The sequence below is a fragment of the Neofelis nebulosa genome, chromosome 3 (genome assembly GCF_028018385.1).
Source record: "Neofelis nebulosa isolate mNeoNeb1 chromosome 3, mNeoNeb1.pri, whole genome shotgun sequence".
Classification (NCBI taxonomy): domain Eukaryota; kingdom Metazoa; phylum Chordata; class Mammalia; order Carnivora; family Felidae; genus Neofelis; species Neofelis nebulosa.
Genome location: NC_080784.1, coordinates 61047925 through 61074489, shown reverse-complemented (window position 1 = coordinate 61074489; position 26565 = coordinate 61047925). Strand labels below are relative to the sequence as shown.

At 40.4% G+C, this 26565-nt stretch overlaps 1 protein-coding gene across 4 annotated transcripts in view; it reads left to right on the top strand.

Moving 5' to 3' along the window:
• PALLD (palladin, cytoskeletal associated protein) overlaps window positions 1–26565 on the top strand; it is a 408233-nt gene that overhangs the window by 192506 nt on the left and 189162 nt on the right. For all 4 annotated transcript variants that reach the window (XM_058720931.1, XM_058720930.1, XM_058720933.1 and 1 more), the window contains 2 exons: window positions 12954–13073; window positions 15356–15698. In XM_058720931.1, coding sequence (XP_058576914.1) covers window positions 12954–13073; window positions 15356–15698 — 463 coding nt within the window. The remainder of the gene's footprint in view (window positions 1–12953; window positions 13074–15355; window positions 15699–26565) is intronic.

The following is a 26565-nucleotide window of genomic DNA, read 5'->3' as shown; positions in this document are numbered from 1 at the left end:
ATAAAATGACCTCTAGACATACATCGGTGCCTTTTTAACATGGCAAAATCATGAAGAAAAGAGCAAGATAATGAGGGGAACTTCCTTTTAAATTGCATATCCTAGCAATATAAGTTTCTCCTTTCATGTTTACTGAATTTTCTTATTTTTCCCCCTTTAGTTAGATCTGGAAGCATTTAAGAAAACAGGGGTGCCTGGGTGGTGCAGTTGTTGAGTGTCCAACTCTTGATTTTGGCTCAGGTCATGATCCCAGAGTCGTGGGATTGAGCCTGCTTAAGACTGTCTCTCTCCCTCTCCCCCTCCCCTTCTCACAATGTCCCTCTCTCTCAGAAAGAAATGAAAGAAAGAAAGAAAAGAAAAGAAAATGGACTCTTCCATTCTAAGCACAATAATGGAATTTGCTGAGAACAAATATATCTTGGTACAGAAATATGTCAACGAAATCTGTCAATATAAGAAAAAAGGGGTGTCTGGGTGGCTCAGTTGGTTAAGCATCCAACTTCGGTTCAGGTCATGATCTCGTGGTCCGTGGGTTCGAGCCCTGCAATGGCCTTTGGGCTGACAGCTCAGAGCTTCAAGCCTGCTTCGGAGTCTGTGACTCCCTCTCTCTCTTCCCCTCTCTTGCTTGTTCGTTCTTTCGTTCATTCTTTCTCTCTCTCTCAAAAGTAAATAAACATTAAAAAAATAATAGAAAAGAAAAAAAAACTTGTATACAGGCAGGAGCTATTAAAAACAAAACCCGTGTGGCGTTGGTGGCTCAGTTGGTTAAATGTCTGACTCTTGATTTTGGCTCAGGTCATGATCTCAAGGTTCATGAGTTCAAGCCCTGCATCCGGCTCTGTGCTGACCACCTGGAGCCTGCTTGGGATTCTCTTTTTCTCCCTGCCCTTCCCCTGCTGTCTCTGCCCTTACTCCCTTCTCTCTCTCAAAACAAACATTAAAACACACACACACACACACACACACACACACACACACACCTAGTTTTCCCTGAACTGATAACTTCTCCACAATTATATTTATTACATTACTAGAATTGCTCATTTCTCTTTTATGCCAGAGCATTAAAATGCTCTCCATCAGGCAATCTACAATAGGCATGTAGTGTTAAATAAAACTCATGATCATATTTTTTAAACAAAAAAAAACCCTTTAAACAAATGAATTCAAGTGGACTGCTTCTGTGAGCTGCTGCTATGAGAACTTCAGAACAAGCAAATGTTAAAATATAATTTGTATTTAAACAGTATTTTGGCATGCCTGACAAAACTAAGTATGATTCTGATTCTTTTACTAGTAGCCAATTGTTTTCCTTACCCTGAGCTTAAAGTTGACCATCGACATTGTTGGGGGAAAAAAACCCAAAAGATATTTTGAACTGCGTACTCTCCTTAAATGACCTGATTGGCTATCCATTAGGCCACTGAACTATTCAACTGTATAAAGTGGATGCAGGAACTGACTTCCCTGATCGCCGTTTTTTGGCCACTGCTAAGTGGAAAGCAGAAAAACAGACATGACTACAGTACATCTGAGGAAAGAGATAAGTTTTATAGGACTAGGCCAGTGATGTTTTCCAAATGCTAAAACATAAATAGTCTTTGAAATTCAGGAACATATCTGAGCATTTGGGTTTTATTACCCTCTCTTCCTACTCTCCAGTCCTCTGACACATTCACTCTTGCTCTTTCCTCCCTAGTTGGTGCTCGATCTCTCTTTTCCTCTCTGCTTTTCCCTACTTCATTCTTTTTATCTCTTTATGCTTCTTCCCTTTTAAAATCATGTGTTAGAGCTATAGAAATGAAATTCACTAGTACCTAGATATAGCTCCATTAGGGATTAGATATTCAGATAAAAAAACCCCACCAGATTCTCTCCTAATGCATTTGAGAGACTGAAACAGGTTTTTCTTGTCACTACCGTGTTGTATCTGTCTAATGTGTTTTACACTCCCTTCTCTGTCTAGACAGAAGTCGGCTTGCATCACAAATCTTTTCAGACTGTTTTGTGAATTAATAGCTAGTCAGCTTACTTAAGACCAACATCCGTTTGTCATATTACCTGCTCTGGCCTCTTTCCTTGACATTCTGACTTTATACTGATTGAATCCTTCAAAGACTAGTCTGGGGTGGAGGTGGTGTGGAGGGCACAGAACACTCATTTGACAGCTGTTAATACTCAGGCCCTTACTCAGCTGTCTGGACGTAGCCACAAACTGTATTGAGTTACTTCTATAGCATTGTCTGGTGGTATGCGAAATTAAAAATCCTGTGTCTTGCTGGCTGGGAAGTTACACATATAAAAATATGATGCCTTGTACTTTCAGTATAAATCTCTGCTAACCAAATGCCACCCATCATCTTAGGTCTTCTATAATAGAATCCATGTTTTGATTCTGTGATTCAGAATGTGAAGTTAATTATACTTGTTAGATGTACTAAGGTGCTGAGTTGTAGGACAGCAATGGTAAGGATGTTTGAGATCCCAGTAGATTATACATAGTTAAGAGCTTAAAGGTTAAACAAAGTTTAAACAAAAGTGGATTGTGTGAAACCTGTGATTCTCAAACTGTGTGACGAGGTGCCCTGGGGCACCACACAGATTGACAGAGGTACTGTAATGTTTGAAAGTTTTAATGCAAGTACAATGATACTCAGCATTTGATAGACACAGCTATTAGCTTGAAACAGTTCAGGGTTTCAACATGAGGTCACTCCACATTCTTTTCTATGACATCATATCTATGTGAAACTGCGTTTTTGATGTGTACATGTGCTAAACAAGTGCCACGTGAAAATCAATGTGGAACATGAAATGAGGCTGGCTGTGTCCCATCTGATCTCAAGAGTTCTGCAGTACCCAACAGATGCATGCATTCATTAATTAGTAATTGTGGTTATTTAAGAATAAAATATTTTTCTTTCAACTTATATGTGTTTTTTCAAATAGTAACTAACTTGTTAAGACCTAAGTACTTACTGTGTTCTTTCAAAATAACTACGTAACAAATGAAGGTATATATTTTGGCTTAGGAGCATCATTAAAAAAAAAAAAAAAACAAAACAAAAAAAAAAAAAACTATTACTGAGACACTTAGGATCCCATGGACCAAGAAAGTTTGGTTTAATCTTTTGGGAGAGAGGCACATTTGAGAGTGCATCAAAAAGGAAACTGAGTGACTCTTAGAATTCTAAATTCTCCATGATCCTACTCCCAGTCATCTTCTGCACTGATCTTCTAGAATGCTGGCCTGTGAGCCTTTCCTTTCCAGGCAGAGCCTAAAGGACTTCTTTCTGGGCAATCTGAACATCCCAAGAGAAACAAAAAATCCATATGTGTGATATGGGAGTTTTTCCAACAAAGAGGCCATCTAGATCACCATACCGGGAAGTGGGCAAGCTCCTCTGTCTTCCTCTGAGCATCTAATCAACTCAGAACCGTGTCAACAAAAAGAGAGAAAAGACCTCTGAAGAAACCTGCATCATGGATGATCTAGAAGAAAAGAAGCATCTTCCCTGGAAAGCAACTTGAATAAAACAGACTTGCAGAGAGAAGAAAATGTAAAAACCCAACCCTCTTCTCAGATAAGAAAATCAGCGCATCCAAAAAGTGAAATTGAAAATGCTTTAAGAAGAGGGGAGGAACATTCAGAAAAAAGCTCTTGGAATGGAAAGCTGGTAGCAGAAATAAAAGTTGAGGAAATGTTTCACAAAGTAGGGCAGAAAGACAGCAAAGGACTATAAGAGCAAAGGTAAGAAGAATAGATACACTAGAAAACCTGCTTAAGTAGACTACACCTATATATTGGAATCCCAGAGGAGAGGACAAATAAGGGGACAAGATTATCAATGAAATATTTGTTTAATTCCCTAAACTGAAGGTAACCGTTCCCAGATTGAAAGGACTCACTGACTCACTGTGTGAACAGTGGATGAAGATAACTTCACAGCAGTGTGCATCATGAAATTCAGAATATCCAGGACAAGGAGATGATTCTGCCAGTGTCCAGGGGAAAAAAACATGAAGGCACATAAAACAAGATCAGAATGGCTTCAGACTTCTTAGTAGTCATGCTAGACATGAAGAGACAATGAAGCAAAACCTTCAAAATTCTGAAGTAAAATTACCTCGAACTTAGAATCCTACACCCTGCTATACCTTCAATTCTTTGTGAAGATACAGTCAAGAGTTTCCAGACTTGCAAGGTCTCGGAGGTTTTCCTCCACAACTCTTCAGGTGGGATGTGTTCTACCCAGGAAGAGAACTCCCCTAGAAAGAGGAAAATGTGGTGGATGGGAAGCAGGCGATCAAGTGCAGGTGAGAGCCAAAGGGAGCCCTGCAGGCAGGTGACAGCTGGACGTCAGGAATGGAGGAGAGGTCCAGATTGGAGTTGTGGGATACAAGAGACAGACACACTGAAGTTTTCAGCACTAAGAGCTCATCGCCACTGCTTCCTCCTTTACCCTGATGACAGAATGGCAGGGTGGCAGGCCTGTTGTGCTCTCCCCTCCCTGCACAGCCTCCTGATTCAGCTAAGAACACTCATTTCATCCTCCCTTCCACCACCGTTCTCACTTGTTCTGGTGCTGAGATTTGGAAGTTGGCCATGTTGAACTTAAAAACAGAAAGCATGGGGACACCTATTTCCCCAGCTATTCGTGCTGGCTGTCCAGTTCCTGCCCACACTTAGCCCCACCAGACTTCCTCATGGAGGTAAGCCTTAAGGTTCCCAGGACTCATTCAGGATTACTTGTCTGCCGATTACTCCTGTGGTGGTTTTTGTAAACATCATGGGGAGGTTGAAGCCAGTTTATACCCCAAGATAGTTCCTGTAAACTTTTTTCTGACAAGTTTGCCTTTTCTTTGCACAGTAAAACTTGTGGTTAGGACTCAATTTTTAAAAACCAAACACATTTCTGGGGCGCCTGGGTGGCGCAGTCGGTTAAGCGTCCGACTTCAGCCAGGTCACGATCTCGCGGTCCGTGAGTTCGAGCCCCGCGTCGGGCTCTGGGCTGATGGCTCGGAGCCTGGAGCCTGTTTCCGATTCTGTGTCTCCCTCTCTCTCTGCCCCTCCCCCGTTCATGCTCTGTCTCTCTCTGTCCCAAAAATAAATAAAAAATGTTGAAAAAAAAATTAAAAAAAAAAAAAACCAAACACATTTTTTTGAAGGATACAAATACAAGAAACATAATCAAAGGACTGATGATCTCAAAAGAAGGGGGAGGATTCAATTGGGGAGGGCATGGGGGCATTTCTAAAGTATTAGTAATATTTTATTTCTTAGACTTGATGGGTGCACAGGGGTTCATTTTATTGTTATTCCTTAAACCATGCATTTAAAATATCCTCTATATATGATACAGTTTGCAATTGCAAAAAAAAATCCTTTATAAAAATTTATGCAAACATTACATTTACCAGCACTGAATCTCATCTTGTTGATTTTAACCCAGACTCGTTTTTATCAGTTGTGTTAAATAAACCCACTTTGGGGTTTGGAAGGTAAAAGCTGGATTTCTTTTTAGTTAGGCTGGACTCCAAAGGCTGGCGAAAGAAGGCATTTTATGAAAATGTCCCCTTATCACCCAAAGGACATAAGTACTGTTATCCTTGCTGCCTCATCATTTTATAAGGTTTGGCAAACAAAGTTATTTGTATTTAACAAAGTGTTAAGTACGTCCAAAAATTTGAATGAAACTCATGGTTGAGTTCTGAGAGATATTTACATGATTAAGTAATTTTTAGCTAACTATAAAAAAAATTTATCACCAGTAAAAGTTTCCAATTTAGTAATTTATCACATGCCATCCAATCAAAACCTTTCATCTAAGAAAAATGGATTAAAATGGATCATAGAGCTACTGGTAATTTAAATTTTTTCCATTTTTTAAAATGGACAGTTGTTTAAATAGATAAGTAAGCCTCTAACCACCTTTGTTGGAGATAAACAGTCATCTCTTGACTTCCATTTCTGACCAGAATGTATTTTACAGATGTCTTAAAGGACTTTGTTCAAATAAGATGCTTGCAGATGAAAATGCAATATTACAGCCTAGCTCATCTCATTTCCTCATGGCTTTCTTCATTTTGGTCGTGTCAGAACCATACAAGCCATGATGCTTACTTTCTCTGAACAAGATGTGAGCCTAGTGTCACTTTGGGACGAAATTTTCCAAGAGCAGAAAAGCTAAACAAGCTCTGGGGCATTTGACTAAAATTTTATCTAGTACAAGTCACTGAGACATAACAATGTGTGAAGATCACTAGAGGAACATCCCAATGATTGTCCTTCTGTGGTGGTGGTGGTGTTCAGTGAGGTTGTAGCCTTTTCTAGAAGTTTAGTCAGTCTGTACGTGACTGTACGTTTATGCAATGGAAGTATTCCTGGAAACTCGCATACGATGAGTTTTATTCAGTCAAATGTGAAACAGTCTTTTTGTAAAGCAAACGTTTACTTTTTTCCTGGGAACTAAATTTCATTCATACATTTATTCAAAAATATTCACGGAGAGATGCTGACAACATGCCAACAGACCAAATGCTTTCCATGTTCACAGGGGCTGTAGTCAAGGTACCAGAAATGAACACGCTAATTTCACAAAAAAATATTTATAGGTGTGAGAGCTGTCTCCCAGGAGAGTTTGCCGTCCTAAAATTACAATATAGATGGTGGATCTGACCAACTCTAATCAAAAAAGACTCCTCTGATAAAATCATGTTTAGGTGGAAGCATCAGGCTGAGGGCTTAGAGACGGAAAGAAATGGGGCTTTGCGGGGAGAGCCAGAGTGCATGAAGCTCAGAATGAAGGAAGGAGAGAGGCACAAAAGGAACCTGGCAAGTAAGCAGCAGCCTGGTCATTTAGGGTTCTGTGACCACAGTGAGGATTTGTAATCTGTCCCCAGAGTCATGGAAGGATGGGGTGATGATAAAATTTCATTCGCAAAAGTGCCCTATGGTTTAGAAGGGGTAATTATATATAGTAGGTCAGGGTGTTTTTTTAATGGCATAACTAAAAATCACAAAATCATAGGTAGCATAAGGAACTTTAAAATTGGCAAGATCATCAACTCCAAAACCACTTTACATCATCCCTGCTAGATAAGATTTTATCCTGTTTCTGAATGTAGGTTTCAAGGCACAGAATTATGTCTATGTTTACAGTTAAGGCATTCTCAGGCATGAACTGGTGATGGAAGTTTCTCCAAGTGTCTCCAGAAACTCCATGTTTCTAGGTATGAATAATCCAAGGTTGAGAGAAGACCTTTCCGGAGAACGCCAAACACTGGGGAGATAGTGTAGGACTGAGGCAGTGGCTCCCTGGGCAGGATGCACCTCGGTGCAGCTGAAAGCTGGGAAGGCTTCATGGCTACCAGCAGCATCTGCTACAGGGGACAGAGGTGACCTACCTGTGCCGTAAGCCCATCTCTCAGAGGGCTGCCAGTATATGAGGGTTTTTTTTTCCCTCAAATCTCAAAAGATTAGGCTGTTTTTCTTCTGATGCCAGTATGTCCACATTACAAGCCCTTTGACTGGTCTTATATCCTATTCCAATTTATCATTGAAGACACACAGCACATCTCCTTGTGCAGATGAATTTCCTATTGAATTACTTGGGTAGTGAGAGTAATTAAAATTTTCAGATTCAGAAAACTCCTTGTTTCCTGTCTTAAATCTTTCCTTACCTCATTTTACACGGAGTTCCTTGTGCCCTGAACTAGGAAAAAATGCAGAACTACTAGAGAGGCTTTGTCCTCTGAGGGGGAAAAAAAAAGCTTGCTCATAGGAGGCAGGATGACAGTCTTCCACATTTTGACTTTAATGTTAATTAACCATGACCTTGAGAAAATCACTTTAGAACTCACCTGAAGAAATGAGAGATTTGGGCTAGACAACTCCAAAATCCCTTATGGTACTAATATCCTAAGTTTTACCCTTCTTTGGTTAAGTACATTTTTTTCTTTCTGTTTAAGTACACTTTTAACTCATTCTGTAGCCCTGTGTATTTAGTTATAAAATTTCCTATCCCGGGGCACCTGGGTGGCTCAGTCAGTTAAGTGTCCAACTTCGGCTCAGGTCATGATCTCACAGTTCGTGGGTTTGTGCCCCACATCAGGCTCTGTGCTGACAGCTCAGACCCTGGAGCCTGCTTCGGATTCTGTGTCTTGCTCTGTTTCTCCCCCACTCACATTCATTCATTCTCTCTCTCTCTCTCTCTCTCTCTCTCAAAAATAAATAAAGCTTAAAAAATTTTAAAAAAATTTCCTATCCCCTGTACCTTTCTAGATATACCTCACTTTCCAAATGATTACTCTTATATGAAGCTCCAACTTGAATTATTTCCACACTTTCTATCTTCCTTTTTTTTTTTTTAATTTTTTAATGTTTATTTTTGAGAGAGAAAGAGAGAGACAGAGTGAGTGGAGGAGAGCACAGAGAGAGGGAGACACAGAATCCCAAGCAGGTTCCAGGCTCTGAGCTGTCACCACAGAGCCCGATGCAAGGCTCAAACCCACCAACCGTGAGGTCATGACCTGAGCCAAAGTCAGACACTCAACCGACTGAGCCACTGATGCCCCTCTATCTTACTTTTCAATTGGAAGGCCAACAGTTGTGTACAGTACAGTAAAAAAAACAAAAACCCCACAGGATTACCTCATGGTTTCTCTTATTCTCTTGTTTTTCTTCTATTCAGTGAACTTTTTAATCAAATAATAATTGTGCACTTCAAATGTATCCATATCTCTCAAACCTTTACCTGAAGCCACCTCCCCCCCCTTTTTTAATGTGCCAGACACCTCTGTCAGAATTTATTGGTGTTTATTGAGCCAGGAGCTGTGCTAGGTCCTATAGAGCATGTTTTTTAAACTGCTGATTGTGACCCATGAAAGCAGAGGACAACCACCATTATTTTAAAGAAAATAGTCAGGTACACTTCATATAATCTTAAATATTGTTTTGAGAAACGTTTACGTTATACAAGTGTGTGTATGCACGGGACTGGGTTAAGTACAAAATGTATTTTCCCCCTCTGTGGGTTGCAATAAAAAAAAATGTGTGAAATCCATTTTTGAGGGCAAAGTTTTCCATACTTTTCTGAAGATAAAAATAAACTGCAAAGTGTTTTTTTTGTGTTTTAAATCCTTGGCCCCACCTCAAGTATACTGCATCAGAATCTCTAGGGGAGAAGAGAGGGTTAGGTAATCAACATGTTTAACAAGCCTCCCAGGTGATTCTTATCTAACAGGTTTGGGAAACCGCATCATAATTCAACATTCAAAAAAATTAATAGTCTGCACCCAACCTTATAAATAGCCCTCCTTCCTCCCCGTTGCAATAGCCTGATCTTATTGAGGAGCTAAGACATGCAGTTGAATTTAAATAATAATTATATCTAGATCTTTGTGTATGAAAGTCCAGATGTAAGGTATAAGTAAAACCAGAGTAATGCAGAGCCCTGCCAGTTTCATAGTTGTCATTTATTTTTTTTAGTTTTTCGTCTTTTTAAATAAAATTGCTGATTTAAAAATAGCAAAATACTTGAAATATACATTGCATTTCATAGTTCCACCATGTATTCATGGTGTTTTTCCAGTTTCCAAGATGCATCCTGAGACAGGGAACCTTTTACACTGATTGAGACAAAGGTGAGCAGAGGTGAGCATGCCTGACTTCATACCTACCCAACCCATTACACCACAACTCCTGTTTTATGAGATGCGGTCATAATTTGAGCACGATTTATGGAAATACATTATTGAAATAAAACATAATATATTACCTAGGTTCAGAATTTGAATGAATTTTTCTTGTGCCATATATCAACACTACAGCAATTGGAACTGAATAGTTTGCTATTATTGAGCCCAGTTGGCTTTGTCTTCCACCAAGGTAAATACTGGGAAAGCCAGAAAATTCTGTGATGGTCTCTGTATAAATCTACATTTGTACTGGGCGCACCAAATGTGCCTCTTAAAGTCTATTTTGATTGCAAAATTTCAAAAATGTGTGTCACTCAGAGGTGAGACATGAAATGAGTTATCAAAGTCATCTTAAGTCATCTGAGGCCCGATGTTGCCATATATAAAACTGCTTGCTGCAGTATAACCCAGTGTGATCACGTTATATTGCCTGCCAAAAGTACCCCAGTTACTTGTGGAAACACAAGAGCTGAGTTTTGTTTTTTTTTTCAACTTTTTTTTTTTTTTTTTTTTAATTTTTGGGACAGAGAGAGACAGAGCATGAACGGGGGAGGGGCAGAGAGAGAGGGAGACACAGAATCGGAAACAGGCTCCAGGCTCCGAGCCATCAGCCCAGAGCCTGACGCGGGGCTCGAACTCACGGACCGCGAGATCGTGACCTGGCTGAAGTCGGACGCTTAACCGACTGCGCCACCCAGGCGCCCCTCCAGAGCTGAGTTTTTAATTAACCAGTATTTTTCACTATTTTTAACACAGGAAGTCTTAAGGGATACCACCATCTCAAGAAGAAAATAATTCCATTTGAAACAAAGTGACATTATTAAGAAGGCAAGGTATAATTGAATAAAGTCAATGAATAGAATATAAAGGAAGTCTTTTTCATTTTATACTTTTATTTACTTTTACATTTATTACTTTTTTAAGTATTTTTTGAGAGAGAGAGTGCAAGCAAGTGGGGTAAGTGCAGCCTGAGAGGGAGAGAGAAAATCTTATGCAGGCTCCACACCTACCACAGAACCCCAGGTGGGGCTCCATCCCACAATGGTGAGATCATTACCTGAGCCAAAATCAAGAGTCGGATGCTTAACCGACTGAGCCACCCGGTGCCCCTACATTTATTACTTTTATTTGTGTTTTAAAAATAAGATCCTTAAAGATCCTTTTAATAGGTAAAAATGTTTTTATTGTAAGGTAGCCCTTTTAACCTGCAGTTAGCACTTTTTCTTCCAGTGTTTAAAACATAAAATATGCTTTGAGACCAATTTGCTAGTTTTTATTACTGATAGTTGAAGGAAGGTACATTATTGTACAAGTCTCAAAAGTTTGCCCTTGTGGGCTGTCAGAAAAGGAGGTTGGAAGAGAAATATTTTCTCTTCTCCATTTACATCAGTTAGCTATTGCTCCCCAGGACAGCATCCCCTAAATGAGTGGCTTAAAGCAGCAACTATTCGTTTAGTTCATAATTTTGGGAGTCAGCCATTTGGCTTGGCCTCAGCTGGGCAGTTCTGTGGTCTGCACCAGGCTCAGCCAACCTCAGTTGGACTAACTTGCTCCGGCTGTGGTCAGCTTCCAGGTTGGCTGGGAAGGAGTTAGGTTAGGATGGTACCTGTTGAAATGGCTTACCTCTGCTCTTGGTAGCTCTTCCTCCAGCATACCAGCATAGTCTTACTCACCTGGGAGTTCAGTAGAGCTCCAAGAGATGGAGCAGGATGACCAAGGTCCCTTGAGGCTTTGGCTCAGAACTGACCAACGATATCACTTCCACTGCATTCTAGGTTAAAGCAACTCACAAGGCCAGCCGGAATTCAAGGGTTAGGGCAACTAGATGGTGCACGTGATGGAAGGGCTTGCCAAGTCACATTACAAAGGGACGTGGATGCAGAGAGGAGGTTAATTGCGGCCATTTTTCTAGAAAGTCTACTGTACGAAGTCTTACCCTACCTACATAATATGGGAATAATCGATAGAGTGTGGGAATCAGAAAAATATCAATTCTCTTAACATTTGCCAATATAATCTTTATTTTACTGGTAAAGCATAGATAATTATTCAACTTGAAATTAGTTAATACATTCTAGATCTAGCTTCTTTCTAATGCTAACTGGGAGGGAATATGTACTGGCAACAAAGCATTTACCATGTGCCAGGCAGTGGCCTAAGCGCAACGTATAGCCTGTCACAGGAATAGGTGGTTGGTGGGAGTGTGGAGTCTGGAACTTGACTGGGCTCGATTTCTAATTTTGCCACTCATAAACCAATTTGGGCAAACCAATTGCTAATCTTGGGCAAACCAATTTGCTTTATTGTGCTTTAGTTTCCTATCAATAAAATGGGCTTATAATAAATCTAAATTGTAAGGTTGACAAAAGGATCAAGTCTAAATCTATTTTCAGTGCTGATAACTATACCTGGTGCCTGATGAGGGCTGTGTAACCATCAGCTGTTGTCACGGTCATGATCATCATTACCCACAATAACCCTGTGATGCTTAATGCTTCTTAATTTTATGAGGCATGATTAATACCCTATAGGTAGGTTCTGTTATTTTCTCCTCCAATTTACAGAAAGAATGTTGACGTTCAGGAACGTTGACCAAAGTCACAAAGGCAAGATACGGCAGGACCCTTATCCAAGCCCTGACAGCTGGTTCCAGAGTATGGGCTTTTCATGCTCTACAAAGTGCAACACTGCCACACTGTGTAATGGTAGCTTCCAAAGTAGTTGTCCGTAGGCCCAGCATTTACATATTTTGTTCTCCACCCCCCCCCATTGTCAACATTTCAGAGAAGGTTGATTTTCCCCACTAACTGCTTTTCAGTTGAGCAGATGTAAAAGGCAGCTGCGTTGTAGTTGAAAGAGCTTCCACACATACTGAACCAAACTAGCTGGAGGAGAATGGAGCCGGAATCTACTGAGCATCTCTCGCAAGCCAAGTGCAGAGATACACACGTTGCAGACATCTCCTTTCATCTTCACAGATACCCCATTAGGTATACATTATCCCCAATTTATAGGTGAGGAAACCAAGGCTGCTCTTGTCCAAAAATCACAAAGCGCAGGTCTGACGGCAAAGTTTTTGCCACTACACTGAACTGCTAAATTAAATGTAGAGACTCTATTGTGAATAGTAGGTAAAGAGATTCTACGCCAATTGTTGCCTGATTTGTTTGTTTTAGAAAGGCAGGGTGTCCGACTTCTTCGAGGTGACTTCATGGTTTCACTCTGATGAGTTCTTCTGTTCTCTTCACTTCCAGAGGAGATCTGTACCCTGGTTATCGCTGAGACTTTCCCTGAAGATGCAGGGGTCTTTACGTGCTCCGCAAGAAATGATTACGGCTCAGTAACCAGTACTGCCCAGCTGATTGTCACCTCAGGTATGTGAGCAGTAAGAGATCAACTGGGTTCTGCTCCCTAGCATTTAGTGTGTGGCTCACCACAGCAGGAAGAACTACCGCAGAGGAGAGCTCAGCCTTTAGGAATGCCTGCTGCCACTCCAGGAGTTATCCTGACAAACCAACGTCTGGTCAGGAAACAAAGGCTTTGTGGGGAGAGGGCGTAGACAGGGAGATGAAGAACAAAAAGATAATGACAGTGCAGCAACTGAACACACATGGGGCTGTTTTCTCAGTCATGCAACTTGGTCTTGGAAACAATGGATCTGGTTTCCAAACATCCTCATACAACCTAGAATCATGCTGACATCAGAAGGCCACCCCTGCATCAGAGGCGCGGTCACTACTGTCAGCAGTTCCAACTGGAGAGCCGGTACTCCTACAAACAAATCCTTATTTAAGCCTCGATTGAAACTTCTGAAAAGGTAATACAAGATAAACCTAATGTAACCCGGAGAAGCCGTAAAGATCTTAGAAATCAAATTATCATTGAGAGTGGGCTATAACTCTGATATGAAAAACTAAAGCAGTATATTATACTGTTGAAACCAATATTCAGAACTGCTTGGATATTTTTTAAAACTCAGAAATGTACCACTAGCAAAGATAACATGAAACGGCTTTTTCCTTTATTTTCTTAGAACTTTACTTGATTACTTTTTGCTATTAGTAAGTAGCTTCACTTTAGTTTGCTTTTTTTGTTTTAATTTTTTTTAACATGTATTTATTGTTGAGAAACGGGGACAGAGCATGGTCATGGGAGGGGCAGAGAGAGGGGGAGACACAGAATCCAAAGCAGGCTCCAGGCTCTGAGCTGTCAGCACAGAGCCCGACGCAGGGCTCAAACTCACAAACTGTGAGATTATGACCTGAGCCGAAATCGGACGCTTAACCAACTGAGCCACCCAGGTGCCCCACTTTAGCTTGGTTTTATTGCCTCATTTCTGTTATTTATTTTACAGTAGCTTTTAAAATAGTGCTTTGGCCAAGCCTGGCACGTAGTACATACAGTAGGGAACCAAGAAACAGGTTGTAGCTGCATGAGATAGTCTTGGGGAGAACAATGGAACTGCACTTGGATCTCTTTGGAAGAGTAAGAAGTTGGTGCTAGGTGGCAGCAGAGGCACAAACAAGACTGGCTTAAGGATATTAAAATGGAAGTTGTAAATGCTTCCTTGTCTCCTTAAGAAATGTCAAGTTCACTGGATTGGTGATGGAGTCGATAGGAATCGGTACTTTAAATGGGCGACAGAAACGCCAGTGCCGTGATTGGAGCTGCAGAGCAGGGAGGCCCGCAGGGTTTGTTGCAGAGCTGGCTTGAAGACTGTCCCGTTAGATGGGCATAGCAGTATCCCAGCAATGTGGCCAAAACTCTGGGCTCTAAGCATCTTATGTGGCAAAAATTGGCATGCGGTATTTCCCATTTTCACCTGGGGTAAATCTGCTGGGAGCCAAACATAATCAACAAATAGTTTTGAGCGTTCATTTGACCTCAGTAAACCTTTTTGAGTTCATTCCTGGAGCTCTGCTGGGCTCTGGGCAAGGTGGGGAATCCAAGGATGACGTGATCTTATCGCAAGATGCTTTCTGTCTGTTGAGAGTTAACAAGTAAGTTTCTTTTGTACTGAATTACAGCTGTGGCAGTTATCTGAATCGGAAAAACATGATGCGATCATAAGACATTTTACTTAAACTCAGAGTTGTACTTTCCTTAGATTTAAATAAAATGCGTACCCATCATGTACCACATAAAGCCGTTATAGTTTGAGCTAACGGGTGGCGGGTTTGTGCAGATCCGCACGGGAATGTGAGCAAACAAAGCATTATTCATTGACGTTATTTGTATTGTCATTTTTTTTTTTTTACCAACTTCTGTCTTTAATTGACGTTATTTGTCTTGTCATTTTTTTTTTTTTTACCAACTTTTGTCTAATTGATGTTATTTGTATTGTCATTTTTTTTTTTTTACCAACTTCTGTCTTTAATCCTGTTTGAAACTTGTTAATAATGAGTTGGTAGCTGGTCTCCCCGCTTGTGGCCCCAGTCAGGAAATGAAACAGGTTAACAGTCCCTGAAAACCAGTTTGGAAGAACCAGGTCCTCCAGCTGGCTTTGCTTCTGTACCATAGAAGCACAGCAGAGCTCCCAATGTTTAAACAACTTAACGGGGCACAAGGGATGCTCAGGTAGTCTATGATAGCACAAAAATAACAGTTGAACTGTAACATCTTATTTTTTTTTTTTCCTCTCTTTCCCCTTCCTTAGCCAACGCTGAAAACTGCAACTATGACTCAGTGGGAGAATCCAACAGCGATCACTTCCAACACTTTCCACCTCCCCCTCCCATCTTGGAGACAAGTTCCTTTGAGTTGGCTTCAAAGAAGCCATCCGAGATCCAGCAGGTGAACAGCCCGGAATTAGGACTTAGCATGGCAGCCCTTCAAATGCAGTTCAGTTCTGCTGAGAGGGAGACGAACGGAGTCCATCCCAGCCATGGAGTAAATGGACTGATTAACGGCAAAGCTAACAGTAATAAATCTCTGCCAACACCAGCTGTCCTCCTTTCACCCACTAAGGAGCCACCACCTCTGCTTGCCAAACCCAAACTGTGAGTATTTCTGCATGGTTTTATAATACTTTCCATATCCCTGCTAAATTGCCTTTCTGGCCAGGGAAAACTTTTTGTCTGGACTCAACTATGTGGCAAGTTGCCTTTTCTGCAGGCAAGCTGTCCCTGGCCGATGTGACCTTGCTAACAAGTGCGGGGGTGTAGGGGTTGGGAGGGATGTCCTTCAGTAATACAAAAGATACCTAAAAATAAGGAAGGTAAGTGAGATGCTTGGTCAAATCTACCTTTTGCTAAAAGCTATAACTGGTTTCAGCTGTGAAAATATCTGTCCATGGCCTGGCCTTCCAGTGTATAGCAAGGATGTAGCCACTCCCCAAAGGGGATGGGAAAGGAGACCTACTTTGAGCTCTCTATTAAAAACACTTCCAAATGTTTTAAGTTTAAGAATCAGTAAGGAAATCGGATAGAGATCAGCCTGGGAAGACTGGGAGCTCAGGATGGAAATTCAGTGTGCAGAACCTGGGGAAGGGAACAAAACCAGAGATAACCAGGCTCGTCAGGTAGAAGAGTGCCCCTCACAACGCAACCTACTTGGCTTTGGGATTCCGTAGCGCTGCGTATTTCTGTGAATACCATCTTCGTATTGGATAGCCATTATTTTCTTCGCATGATAAATCTGACATGGGCTGTTTCCGTTGGCACACGCAAGCAGAGAGTTGTTATGAATGGAGCCATTACAATGTCAGAGAGAGGCAGAAATCAATTAACTCAATAGGTTCTATCCTAGCGTAACAGACCTTGAATTACTGCCCCGATAGGGGTCATTGGAAATGTCAGAGTCCTATAAAACGTACATATATTCTGTGAGGTCATGTTTCCATGAGAATGAATTTGCCAGGATCTAGGAGTTATTCTTTGTTTTTCTGGTACCGAACAGCCTACTCTCTTCTCTCTGTCATCAGCTCATTTGTTAGAAATGTCAGAATGTATCAGATATTTCAATGAGAATATCTTACATGTGTATGTTGCTTTGTTTACTGATTTCATGAACCTTGTTAGACTGATCAACCAGCCAAATGAATGTCTTAAGTTAGCAAATGGGCAGACAGGTGTAGAAAAATAAACTTCTGAACAATCTTGTGTTGCAGTTTCAAAAATCTGTCTATTACTACACCATGCTTAATTTTGCATTTCGTCTAAGTTCGTTTTTCAGGTAGTAAGGCTCCTCGGTTTGTGTGCAGTACTGTGAAAGATACCAGGTACACATTTAATACCTGTGCTCCAGCTCCCCTGAGATGCCAGACAGGTAGAATGGACTCAAAAGTGGCAGCCTTAAAAGAGATTTATACCCTGGTAGCTCCAGCCCATAAAATTAATTGCCGCTGCTGACTCCTTTTATCTTTGTATTTTGAATATGTATTTGTTGTAGTGCTTTTAATGAAATGAGGGACCTGCTGTCTCCAGGGGAAGACTTTTAATGATGAGGACTTGACTGTGCTCTTTGATTAAATGAAGTGTATCGACCATAATGGCTGTCATAAATTGGATATAAATCACAGGCGAGCAAACATGAGGAGCTGTGAACAGGCATTTACAGCCCTTCTTATCTCAGGAGTTTCAGCAGCTCGTCAGCTTGTCGCTCTGCTTTATAGGGATGCTCATGTGCGTGACGGGGGCGGACATGTCCACAAAAGAGAACAGTTCTGTGTGGATTAAGAAGATGAGTAGCTTAAGCACAGGTTTGAGGAATGACACCATGATTTGCTTAGTAGTCAGATTTTCAGTACAATTTAAATTATAGGAGAAAAGGGGCGCCTGGGTGGCGCAGTCGGTTAAGCGTCCGACTTCAGCCAGGTCACGATCTCGCGGTCCGTGAGTTCGAGCCCCGCGTCAGGCTCTGGGCTGATGGCTCGGAGCCTGGAGCCTGTTTCCGATTCTGTGTCTCCCTTTCTCTCTGCCCCTCCCCGGTTCATGCTTTGTCTCTCTCTGTCCCAAAAATAAATAAAAAAAAAAACGTTAAAAAAAAAAAATAAATAAATAAATAAATAAATAAATTATAGGAGAAATGGACTTCAGTGTTTTAATATCCATATAAAGGGGTTACTCCCCCCTTCATAAGGAAATTCAGGGAAAGGCAGAGTACCTAATCACAAAACCTGGTAGTTTAGAAGTAACATTACTCGTACCAGGTTTTGCCATTGTGGTTTTTTTCCCAAATTTTTATGTGCTTAAATATATCCTTACAACATCACTTAATGCTTTTCATATTGTATAATTACCTGCCGTTTGCTAGGCAGAAAATAATTTGTGATGACACTTTCAAAATATATATATTTCAAAGTTTTCTTATGAGGTATAATACTTTTGGGGCACCTGGGTGGCTCAGTCGGTTGAGCGTCTGACTTTAGCTCAGGTCATCTCATGGTTCATGGGTTCGAGCCCTGCATCAGGGCTCTGTGCTGACAGCTCAGAGCCTGGAGCCTGTTTCAGATTCTGTGACTCCCTCTCTCTCAGCCCCTCCCCCACTCGTGCTCTGTCTCCCTCTGTCTCAAAAATAAATAAACATTAAAAAAAATTACATGAGGTATAACACCTTTTTTTTGGATTTGTTTTAGTTACAAAGTAAATGCATGCTCAATGTGCCAATTCAAACAATACAGAAGTAATTAAAGACAAAGTTCATGCTATTTGTTCTTCCTCTTCCATCCCGCCTTTTTCAAATAACCAGTGTTACTGGTTTAATCCGGTCTTTCCCTCCTTTATTATCATCATCTTTTTTGAAAAGGTTTTATCGTTGGTTTAAAAGTTGTATCCATTGATAGAGGAATGCTCGATCATTCCATTGAATGACATCTATGAATAACTTAGAATGGCATTGAAGTTGTTAACAGTGACTACAGGTAACTACCGAGTAAAATTCTTACATGTGTCTGTCTCTTTTCGTATGTTGGGAAAATGAAATTTTGCCTCTTATGGTTGACAGTGAAAAACTATGCATCACTCTGATCTTTTTCCATTAGCCTGTGATTTTATTCCCTTTTATGAAAGGAGAGGCTTCTACTTTGGGGCTTTATGGCATTTTGTTTTTCTGAATCCTTCGTAACCAAACAAATAAGAAACAATTAGGAGGGGGCAAATAATAGGAATTAAAACATTTACTCTTGTAATATGCTAACCTGGAAATCGCCTTTGACATAACAGACTCCTGAGGACAGATCATTTTCAAAAAGGAAATCTCTGCATTTTTTCTCTCAGTAGTTCCAATACTGATCATGAGAAGAAAAAAAAAAATCAAAGACTAAAAGGAAAAGATAGAAATGTCATGAATTCTCTTCTTTAGCAAGGCCCAACCACAATCCCTTATTACCCAACAGAAGTCCTCACCAATAGCTTTGCAACCCTCCCAGACCTCCAGCTGAGTCCTTCCCACCCGTCCTGAGGGTGAGTTTCCTGGTTTGGTGTCATGTTGGCCTCTCCTTCAGTTTCTGCATCTCTCAGTGTCTTTGTCTCAGATACTGTCCCTCAAGTAGAAGTTTAACACAGTTCAATATAGGCTATTCAGTAAGTGCCATATGCTAAGCACGGTGCATTTGTGGCATAACTGACCACTTGCTGTAGGAACAGAAGTGCACTTAGAACCCTACACAGGAAAAAGTATCATGCGTGAGAGTTATGTGACCAAGTGTCTGATACTCATGATCTTCTGTCACAATGCAAAGAAAAGAAGCAACATGGTGCTTAAATCTTACTTCTTATCAGAGAAAAAGAGAAAGGAATAAATATAAACCTAACTTATGAAGTATTTGTTACATTACTTTCCTTGTTCAGAGTGCATCAGATGAGCCTGTTGCCTCCCACTCTCTGCAAATTGTGTCTGAAGGTTCAAAATAAACATAGGGCTCAGTTTAAGAGGAAACAAAATCCCTGCTTCTCTTTATTCCTGCCAAAACATAGTCCTTCAAAGGCATGGATATGTGTGGGATCCCTAGGAATAAACCGTGAAGGGAGACTTGTGAATGCCAAATTTAGTAGGTGATTTGCAAAGCATATAGAAAAGCATGGTCATGTTTTTCCACTGAGCTCACCTCCTAAATTTGACCAAACAATATATGAATAACAGGCTGTTTTCAAATCTCATTTATTTCTTTGTTTTGAATATTCTTCCTCCATCTTGTGGGAGGGAGGTAGAATATAAACTTGTGGAAGAAGCAACATGAGAAGTCAAAAGGGAGATTTCTGAAGGATGAATCAATGGACAAGTCTTTACACCCAGAAACAGGACAGGTCAGCAGATAAAATGATACACATTTGCCACTCTAATGCCAGTAATATGCACCTTAGCATGAAAAATCATGCCCTTTCTCCTGCATTGCTGATAAAACAAATTCCTAAATGCCAAAAAAAAAAAAAAAAAAATCCATGTCCTTTGACTGGAAGGATGGCAGTAAACTGTTTTCAGAATTTTTACATGCTTAATCAACAGCAAAACTAGATAGAGACTTAACTCTCTCTGCACCTGTTCTTCCTGCTTTCTCTTCGCCTAACCTCTAAAGAGAAAACAGCATCATTTCCTATCTGAAAGGGGTAAAATGATTTCAGCCTGAATCAGGCTTTTCGACATAATTGCATTTCACTACCTTTGTTTATGTCTTTCTTCTTTCTCTCAGTCCCACCCTTGGACACCTAATTGTTCTGCACTTCTTGTCTCAAGAGAGGGGCATGTCCTATAAACTCATACTGAAGGTAGTGGGGATTTTATGTGTCACCTCAGTGCAGTTGTGGACTGACAAAGTGAAGCTACATCTTTGTGATAATAAGCACTGTGTAAATCAGACTCCCGTCCTTTGACTGCATGTGCAGGAAGGAGGATGATAGGTTTGAGAGATCGAGGATGAGGAAATAGCAGCCTGTATCCCTGTCTTTATCAGTGATTGAACTGTGCGTGGCTTGCTATATTTGGAAGTTCCTTAAGGTTTCCTCCACACTGCAAGCACAAGTTGTTCCCTGGCCTGGAATGTTCTACTCCCCAGAATGTTCTGCTGCTAATAGTTGGCTCCTTTTTGCTTTCAACTCCCAGCTACATGTCACCACCTCCCCTGACCACCCAAACTAAAGCAGCTACCCAGCCATTCTCTAATAAATCATCCACTTTAATTACCACAGAGCATGAAACTCATTCTGGTAGCTTCTTGTTGACTTGCTTGTTAGCATGTGTATTGCTTTTGCCCCATTCTTAGAATGTGAGCTTTTTGAGAGTAGGAACCTTGACCTTTTTTCACTGCTTTTTTAACCAGACCTAGATCAGGGCCCAACGAATAGTATGCTCAAAAACATTTTTGACTGAATGAAGCAAAGCTAGACCAATGAAAAGGAAGAGCGAGCTCTCCCACTTTTAGAGCAAGCCTATTTGTTCCACTTAACTTCATACCTAGATACACTGTAAGACTTCTGTTTTCAAACCTCACCAGTTCCAGAGTTTTCCCACTGTGTCATACTTTTCCAACTGATATCATTCACCTTATAAATGGGATGGTATGAAGAATTAAGTAAAAATCCCATGGAATAGAATTACATTGGAAAAATTCATCCAGCCAAGTTACTCAATTTGGGAACCCTTTTCAACTTCTTCTTCATTTCTCCTGTTGTTTCATTTGATCAACATCTTACTTTAAAACATTATGGAGAAAGTGAGACATTTGGAAGGTCCAGAAGGACATTTTTCCTCTCTGGTACATACTTGCAATGTTGGTTGGCCACAGTACAATCGAACTGCTAGTTCAAGGTGTGTGTACTTGACATGTTAACACCCCCATCAGATGCCAGACTCTTGATGAAAGGCTGAGAGCTTCTGTGCTACTCCCTTCCTGTCCTATTGATGTTGGACTCCTGCTCCAACTCCACTGTGTGGCTTGGTCAGTATAACTTAGAAAGTTGAACATTTTTCCATCCTTCCACCTCTACTAGTTGGGGTTGAAGAACTCACTATATCACTGACCTCAGAATATAAATGGTTTCTTAGGCTCAATTTTACAAGCCTTACCTTACAGGTTTACGTGCACGAGCACGTACACACACACACACACACACACACACACACACACACACACACACAGGCAAGGAGAAGGTCAGCACAACAATTTGAGGCAAACTAAGCAACAAAGGTCAAGGAGATGTAATCATAAAGCAGTTGTGAAGACGTCCTTAAGTGTACATAAATGTATTTAAAAATCTAGCACATTTCATCCTCTCATTAATAATTGAGCATCTATAAAGCGTTAGGTAGTGTTGGCTACTGAAGACACAAAGATGAAAAAGACAAAAGCATCGCCTTTGAATAATCTATATAATCTAGTGATCTCTAAGATCATATTGGCAAGCACATACACAAAAATTCTACCCATCTTTTAACATCATGTCAATGTTGTAGACAAATGACGGATTCCTAGATGAATTTCATTGCAATCCAGTTGCCTTCTTTTCCCATTTAATGTTTGGAAGATAAGCCATTCTGCTTTTGATCCTGAAAACTTAATAGGCATCAGCTTCTGTTTCTGGTTAAGTGATTTTTGTTATCTGCTGAGTCTAGTCAAATAGCAAAGCAGTTTAATAGTGAAAGTGCAAACTACGGAATCAGCTGGGCCTTCAAAATATTAGGGCAAAAAAAAAAAATAGGGCTGAAAGTATTGTTTTCAATTTGTTATAAAATCACATGCTTGCAAACACACACACTCATGCTCACACTCACCAAGCACATTGGAGAACAGTGAATAAGGAATGTAGGCAAGATCATGGGCCTACTTCTGAAGCACCTGGCTGTGCACGTAGATATGGGCTCTTCATAAATACAGTATAATGATGACTTTGCATTAACACTGTTGGTGTTGGATCACTTTAAAAACAACCCCTCCCTGAAATGGAAAATTCAATCAAGGAATTTCCTGAAGTGTGAAACTTAACTAAGGAATAACATTTTGATGTATTCTTCCTCGTGTTTTTTTTTTCATGTAAAAATTGGCTCTCAGTGTCACATTCTTAGATATCAGGATAACGGCGCTCTGCTCTACTAGTGTTTCGGTGAATGTAATGTTTTCATTACACTTACAAAAGGAGGTTGAGTCCTTACTTTTATGGCTAGTCATCTTATTTGGTGTCTAAAATATAGTTGGAGATACTTACAGATACCCCATGTACATTCAAAGTGGTGCTCAACCATCTATAAGAAATACTGTATGTACATTTCAAATATTAGATGCTTTCCATGAAAGAGTAACATGATGGTGTAATATTTCTTTAACATTTGCATCTCATCTTGTCTCATTATGTGCGAGAGCTCCTTCAGTGATTACAAAGTAAGTTGAAAGAAGTCCCTACTGGGTAGAGGCTTTTTTGAAGAGAGAGGGGCTCAGCTCAGAGATAAGAGGGAGCCACATATGAACAGTATGCCCAGAGATTATGCTGTGGATCTCCTGTCAAAATAGCAATATAGTGTTAAGCCCCAAGAAACTAGCAGCAAAATTATATGTGCAGCTTAATGTGAACTTTATGAAAAATAAACACCTAAATCAACTAAAATGTGTATTCTATCTTAGAAGGAAGTACATCAGAATACTACAAGTGGTTCTTTGGTGGAGTTTTGAGCAGGTTATCTTTTCTTGTTAACTAGTCCTGATTTTCCAACTTTTCAACAATAAGGTTTATTATTTTTGTAATTAAACAAAAATAATTATTTTGAAGGAAATAAGCACTTCCAATTTTGTCTCCTCCATCGTCTCTTCTGCTTTAACCTCAGCTCATTTTTCTCTTCATCATAGATGCTCCCTTCTCATTAACAGTAACCAAGCTCAATTTTGCACACAGTTGGAAGCAGGATGTTCTGGCATCCAATGCTCTCGCTTCCCCTCTTGGAGCTCCTCTCTTCTAGAAGCCACTGACTTCAGGATTCCACATGGGTTTCTAGAACACACCCCGGGAAGCTCTCCACAGACAATGTCCTAAACTCGTAAATGACTTCACTTCTCCATAAACACTCTCTTTAACACCCCCACACCAACCAAAACTTTCTTTCAGTTGCACATTTCAAAAGTGACAGGAATAAAATAATTTTTCACTTTAAAGCTCAAAATAAGCCAGCTATTTTAAAGACCAGCATTTACTGTATAGTCCATACAAGGCCTTGCACAGAAAGTAGGAGGAAAACGTTACCCTCAAGAACAGCAGTGAAGGAGAAGAGATGTGGTAAAAGAAAACTGAGATCCCAAGTCAAATAACAATATTATCAGTAAAATATGTGATGAAGGCACCTGCTGAAATAGGAATAATGTTGTGATAACCATGAGATTAAGAAGAGTGAAAAAGTGGGGCACCGTGGTAGCTCAGTCGGTTAAGCATCTGGCTCTTGGTCTCGGGTCATGATCTCATGGTTTGTGGGATGAAGCCCCACATTGGGCTCTGTGCCAACAGCATGGAGCCTACTTAGGATTCTCTGTTTCCTCTCTCTGTCCCTCCTCTGCTTGCACTCTATCTCCCAAAATAAATAAATTTTTAAAATAGCTTAAAAAATAAGAGTGAAAGGGGCACCTGGGTGGCTCAGTTGGTTAGGCGACTGACTTCGGCCCAGGTCATGATCTCGCGGTTTGTGAGTTCGAGGCCCGCGTCGGGCTCTGTGCCGACAGCTCAGAGCCTGGAGCCTGCTTCAGATTCTGTGTCTCCCCCTGTCTCTACCCCTCCCCTGCTCATGCTCTGTGTCTCTCTGTCTCTCAATAATAAACATTAAAAAATAATAAAATAAATAAAAAATAAGAGTGAAAAGGCTGAAGAGAACTCTGAGAAGTGATCACAAGTACGTAGAAAGGAATCACGTATTTCTTAGCAAGAGTGAAAACCCATACTAGACTCAGTGAGCATGTTCTGTGACTTTCTTTCAGTCATAGACTGTACTCTGAAGGGAGGAGCTGGAACAATGGGGACACTGTAATATTTAATGTTATGATCCTTGAGAAATGTCACTGACATCTATCATTGTTTAAAAAAAAAACAACTCTAGAAAAATTTATTTTTAAAGGGCACCTGGGTGGCTCAGTCAGTTAAGCAGCCAGCTCTTGATTTCGGCTCAGGTCATGATCTCATGGTTCATGAGTTCAAGCCCCACATCGGGCTCCATGCTGACCACACAGAGCCTGCTTGGGATTCTTTCTTTCCCTCTCTCTCCGCCCTTCTGCTCCCTCTCAAAATAATAAACGTTTTTTTAACTCAAAAATTTAAAAAAGAAATCCTCACTCAAGCAGTGTGTGGAGTCAGAAGGGAAGGCAGATTAGGCAAATTCAGGACCTTCAGGGCAAAGAGATCTGACTTCAGAAAGTGGAAGTAATCCCAAGAGTGAAAATGACTCAAAGGGAGGGTGAGATGGGAAAATAGGAAAAGGGGACAGTGGTTGTGATCAGAAGACTCTGAAAGTTCAAAACCTTAAGAAAGAACGAACCTTCAAGTGATAAAGGAATTTAACAGATGTCTGTTTAAGTGGAAGTTAAGGTCACAGGAGTAGAGGAAATGAAGTCAAGATGCTAGAAGAACTTAACATGGATGATGGCCAAAGGTGATGGCAGGAAATGAAAGGCTAAATAGTAAAGTCATTGAGAAAAGTGAGGAAATGGCAGAGGTTGTTGGTGAAAAGCAAGGAAGAAAGAGTGATTATAGGTGGAGCACACAAACTTCAATAAAGAAGAGATGCTGGGTGATGATGGCAAAACTGTTCTAAGAATAGCTTTGGGGAACAGGGAGCATGCAGAGCCCTCTGTGCTCAGAGAAGGTCCTGATGAAGTTAGTGACAACATCAAGGAAAGACAGATTTCAGTTAAGGCAAAAGCATTTCTATTGAAAATAGAAACGGAGGATATTGGTTAGAAATAGTCAAAGAAGCCCATAGACGATGGAAGGAATCTGGAGAAGGATCCGGGGGACAGCTGAAGAAGGAAACACCACAAGAGGGCTCTAAGTAGAGGTTTACATCCAGAGAGGTGAGGTGAGAGAATAAGACAACAAGAATATCCCAGGGGATCACTTGCTGTTATTTCATGAAGATTATTTGTAGTTGGAAGCTGATAGAGCCATTTCTAGTATAATTCATACTTCTTTTTAGTGCCCTATTTATTTCAGTTACATTTCAGCACGATGATCCATTTCGGAGTTCCTAACCTTTTCTATCCAAGGAAGACCTTGAGTTGGGTTTTTATTGAATAAGCCTATTTCCTATATTTGGATATTTTAAAACAATTGTTCTCAATTAATGAGTCTCTGAGCCATATATATTGAATTTCACTTTGTGTCTTCAGTTTCTACTATTGGAGAATTTATTTCCGTGCACTTTAGGCTAAAATAGGTCAGGTTGCCAATTTTTTACCATGGATTTATTTTTTCTGTGAACATGTCAGTTTCTCATTCAAACTAATACATCACCTAATGGTGAGAACATTAGTAATAGGGAAGTTTATTTTAGTTGGTTTCTATTACATGTGTAAAAGCGGACTATTCACTTTCTCAACAAACCTAAGAATGACTGCTTCCTTACTTGACTGCAGTTATGACTATACAAACCTTGTGGATAACACTGGAATTGATGCAGATTTTTGAAAACCTTTTCCATATGTGGCAAGGAATTAGATATTCTTTCATTTGGTTTTAAGAATAATTCATACATGAAGCTAATTTAACAAAATATGCAGATTTTCATGAAACGAGGTGGCTGGATAAATCACATACAAAATTGAGCACATAAATTTGCTTCATTGTTCAAAAGAGAACTGTACATTAATTGTAGAGTCTCGAACTTTGCTGAACTAGGTTCATGTCTTCTGACCTCTGGATGTGAAGGTTCCCACTGGTATAATACTGCCTCCTCTGTTTATGAAGG